Genomic DNA, 4,597 nt, shown 5'->3' on the forward strand with positions numbered 1-4,597 from the left:
GCTGATCTAGGACCTGTCCATACATTTTAATTATGATCTAAAAGGCCAAACGGATCCTAGATCAGCACTCTTGAGACGCTTTGTAGCTATGGGCCCAGAACATTAAAATGGCTATCCTTATTGGTAGAGTCAATCATAGATATAGAACTAGAATTACTGGCAACTGATATGTCTATAAGGTCTCTCCTAAGTGAAGTATAGTATAAGAGACATTCATCAATATAAAACATCCAATTCAATAACTGGATCCAAGCCAGATGAGCAGATGGCAGAGGGGTTCCCTGGCCTCGATGACAGTACAGGTTTGGTTCTGCAGGACCACAGGGATCCATCATGTCTGTGATGCGCTCGCCAGCCCTGATGTTCCGTCCTCATTACGGCTGGATTCCAGAAATAAGGGGTCTAGTAATCACCATGCCAACAGCGTTATTACATCACTCTTCACAAAGAGGGGGGGGGGGCAAAAAAAAAAGTATATTACAGATTAAAAAAAGGAAACATTCCAAGAGAAGCCTTTGGAAACAGATGAGCTGGGATGAAAGGAAACAAGGCCCCAGATGGCTTCCTCTGTTCTAGTGGGAAGGGGTCTAGACTGGGTTAACAGCATTTGTGTATTAATGCTGCCCCCTATAGGAACCATTATGACATTGCAATAACCCCAACTACACCAGACAAGGCATTACACAAACACTCTTTCTGCTGGTATTGTTATCAAAAGGAATGACAGAAATTGTTTTAAGAGGAAAGACGGCAACTTTATTTCACATTATCCAAGATGGGAGACAAGAGGGTAAAAAATTAACATGCATGTCTGATAAATATGATCTATCAGAAGATAAAAAGCATGTATGTGGGGGACAGTGAAATCTGAAGGATGGCCCTATTGAAAGTCACAGTAGTCTCCTGAGACATGGTAAGAGTCAGTCAGTGTGATCAGAAAGGCTTTATGTATGTTTAGAGGTGGGTTTGGGTTTTGTGATATGGTGGTTATGTTCAGGTGTGGATACGTTCAGAATGGCCTCCCCATGCCCATGCGTGGGTTAAGTGGGGGGGCTCTGTTGGGTGGTGTGATGGCTATGTCCAGGTAGTCTCCTATCTGGAAGCGCTGCGACTGTAGCGTCATGGAGTCATTTTCCCCCTTCCTGCCTGACACAGTGTTGCCGATGTCTTTCACTCTGTAACCATAGAGACAACAGTACTTTCATAATGACATCATCCAATCAAACAACTGAGGCCATGTTTAAATACTTTTAAAAAGGCAAACAGCCGATTTACCTAATCCACTGACCACCAGCTCTTGATTTAAGGTAGTCAGCAATGCACAAAGCAAACAGCAATGTCTGGCCGAGTTCCGCAACAACTACAGAGCATTCGGAAAGTATTCAGACTCCTTAACATTCTCCACATTTTGTTGTTATAGCCTTATTCTAAAATGTATTAAATTAATTGTTTTCCTCATCAATCTACACACAAACCCCATAATGACAAAGCAAAAACAAGTTTAAACATTTTTTTTTTAGCAATTTTTTAAATACCTTTTTACATAAGTATTCAGATCATTTGCTATGAGCCTTGAAATTGAGCTCAGGTGCATCCTGTTCCTATTGATCATCCTTGAGATTCTACAACTTGATTGGAGTCCACCTGTGGTAAAATCAATTGATTGGACATGATTTGGAAAGGCACACCTGTCTATATAAAAATGTCCCACAGTTGACAGTGCATGTCAGAGCAAAAACCAAACCAGGTCGAAAGGAATTGTCCGTAGAGCTCCGAGACAGGATTGTGTCGATGCACAGATCTGGGGAAGGGTAGCAAACATTTTTGCAGCATTGAAGATGGCCAAGAACACAGTGGCCTCCATCATTCTTAAATGAAATAAGTTTGGAACCACCAAGAATCTTCCTAGAGCTGGCAAACAGAGCAATTTGGGGAGAAGGGCCTTGGTTAGGGAGGTGACCAAGAACCCGATGGTCACCGACAGAGCTCCAGAGTTCCTCTGTGGAGATGGGAGAACCTTCCAGAAAATCAACCATCTCTGCAGCACTCCACCAATCAGGCCGCCACTCAGTAAAAAGCACGACAGCCCACTTGGAGTTTCCCAAAAGGTAATCACACCATGAGAAACAAGATTCTCTGGTCTGACCAAGATTGAACTCTTTGGCCTGGGAGACTTGTCAGGATTAAGGGAAAGATGAACGGAGCAAAGTACAGAGAGATCCTTGATGAAAACCTGCTCCAAAGCACAAAGGACCTCAGACTGGGGCGAAGGTTCACCTTCCAAAAGGACAACAACCCTAAGCACACAGCCTAGACAATGCAGGAGTGACTGCATTGGAGTCTATGAATGTACTTGAGTGGCCCAGCCAGATTCCGGACTTGAACTTGATCAAACATCTCTGGAGAGACCCAAGAATAGCTGTGCAGTGACGCTCCCCATCTAACCTGACAGAGCTTAAGAGGATCTGCAGAGAAGAATGGGAGAAACCCCCCAAATACAGGTGTGCCAAGCTTGTAGCATCATACCCAAGAAGACTTGATGCTGTAGTCGCTGCCAACGGTGCTTCAACCTAGTACCGAGTAAAAGGGCCTGAATACTTCTAAAGTACAAACACGTTCAAAAAAACTACAAATTAAAAATATTTTTTTACAAATAAACAAATAAAACCTGATTTTCTATATCATTATGGGATGTTGAATCCATTTTAGAATATGTCTAATGCAGCAGCATGAAATGCACCTACGCAGATATTTTTTTGCCAGTGCAACATCTTGCACTGCACTCGTCTGAAAAACCTGTGGTTGATCCTGCTGCACGTGACAACATCATGTCGCTGAGTCTCACTTTAAGTCAGGTGTGTTACAGGGTTTCCATTAGCCAGCTAATGCCCGCTTTTAGCTAGAAAAAAAATAAAGCCAATAACTAAATGTTGCCAGCCAAAATTTCTAAAAATCCAGTTGCAAAATATTACTTTTTAATCATTGATGTTAAAACCAGTGGATGGAAATACATTTGACTGAGATGCTTATCAGTCTATAGGTTCATTTGAATAATTTAGTGGAATTCAAGTTGTCCTGTGTGTATTTGTTATTCACTGTTTATCTTATTTATCCAATACAACTGTCACACATGCATACACAGCCTATTTTAAGCGGGATTTCTCCTGCAGCTCAACTGGTTACTGCTGGAGTAAAACATGTGATTTATCAGCCCACCCATTCAATGCACAACAATTTCTAAATGCAATTGCATGTTAACAGTTTTGGTACATGATTAAAGAGAGCTACCATTTTTATTTCTCAACTGGTAATTGAAGCGCGCCTCCCATTCACTATGAAAGTGCAGGCCAACAAGCTATCAGCGCGACATCCACCACTTTACAATGTGAGCTGGAGGCAGTATGTATTTTGTTTTTAAATACTTAATTGTTTGAAACATGAATCTTTTATTTAATATTATGAGACATGTCTTACCTTGCTTCAAAGTAGCCTATAGGCAAAATCCGACCATGGAAATGGGGAGGCAATTATTTTATAAAAGCTTCATAGGCAGCGCGTGAGTATCAAGTTTGGGGAACCTTACAATTTATCCTACCATTTCTAACCTTCTGCCTGCTAGTTATATTTTCAGATACTCATTTTCATTTTCAAATCTTCCTGGTCATGCTGTCCGGCGCCACATTTTCCTAACAGAAACCCTGGTGTGTTAGTACTGGACTGGAACAAAACCGTGCACACCCTGTGTGCAAGATTATAGAGCATAGCGTGACTTCAATCTACAAGGTGCTCAGGTGCTCTGATGCAAAACTTCGCTCTCACAGTATCTGCAGATGTGAATGGGTTCACGTCTCGCTGACACAGCGCGATAGCCATGGGACCAATACTGACCCACTACTGTATACTTTGTGCCTCTGTCATATCGCTGACTCTACCTTTAAGCTTGGGCCGGAGAGTAGTATACTAACCTGTAGCCATTTCTTTTGGGCTCAGGATAAACGATGGCGAAACCAAAGTGTGTTCCTTTCTTCCGAGCTTCAGGGTACACCTCCTTCACTAGGCTGGTCAGCTCCTTTAGCGAGGCATCCATCCTTCAGGAGAAGGACACAACATCATGTCACAACAATAATCAAAACTATGTAGCCATGGTACCCTGTATAATACACACAACACTACCACCAGTGCTCAACTTGGGCAGAGCAGAATGTCAGTACCACATTTTTTACTCCTTGAGTTCATGCACCTCTTATAGAATATTAGCTCAAAGGTAGTGCCACTCCTGCACCTAAATATAAGCACCCAAAATGAGTACTGGTGTTGTGCCGAAAATCTCCCCCCTGCCAGAACCCCCCCTTTGCGTTCTTCATTTCTGCGACTTGTTTGCTAGTTGAGATTTCCGCTCTTCACTCAGATCTTAGTAGCAGAAAGCATTTCTCTGCAGTTTTGCTATTTGTTTCAAGTGTATGTGGCGGTTCAAGCTTGTATGGCGCCCTGGGCGAACCCCCCCCTCTCAGCGCCCGCCCCCAGGCCCCGTTCCGCCCCCAGCGGCTGCCCATGTCACACGCACAGAAATCCGCTAACGATTTTGTATTAGTCTATA

At 42.9% G+C, this 4,597-nt stretch overlaps 1 protein-coding gene across 1 annotated transcript in view; it reads right to left on the reverse strand.

The window, feature by feature from the left end:
• Window positions 1-730: 730 nt before the first annotated feature.
• The window catches only part of LOC135543330 (histone deacetylase complex subunit SAP18-like), a 4,939-nt gene continuing 1,072 nt past the window's right edge, over window positions 731-4,597 (reverse strand). The window contains exons 3-4 of the mRNA XM_064970510.1: window positions 3,966-4,088; window positions 731-1,175 (exon numbers count right to left, since the gene is read on the reverse strand). Coding sequence (XP_064826582.1) covers window positions 1,010-1,175; window positions 3,966-4,088 — 289 coding nt within the window. The 3' untranslated portion in view covers window positions 731-1,009. The remainder of the gene's footprint in view (window positions 1,176-3,965; window positions 4,089-4,597) is intronic.

Source organism: Oncorhynchus masou, chromosome 7 (assembly GCF_036934945.1).
Source record: "Oncorhynchus masou masou isolate Uvic2021 chromosome 7, UVic_Omas_1.1, whole genome shotgun sequence".
In the NCBI taxonomy this organism is placed as follows: domain Eukaryota; kingdom Metazoa; phylum Chordata; class Actinopteri; order Salmoniformes; family Salmonidae; genus Oncorhynchus; species Oncorhynchus masou.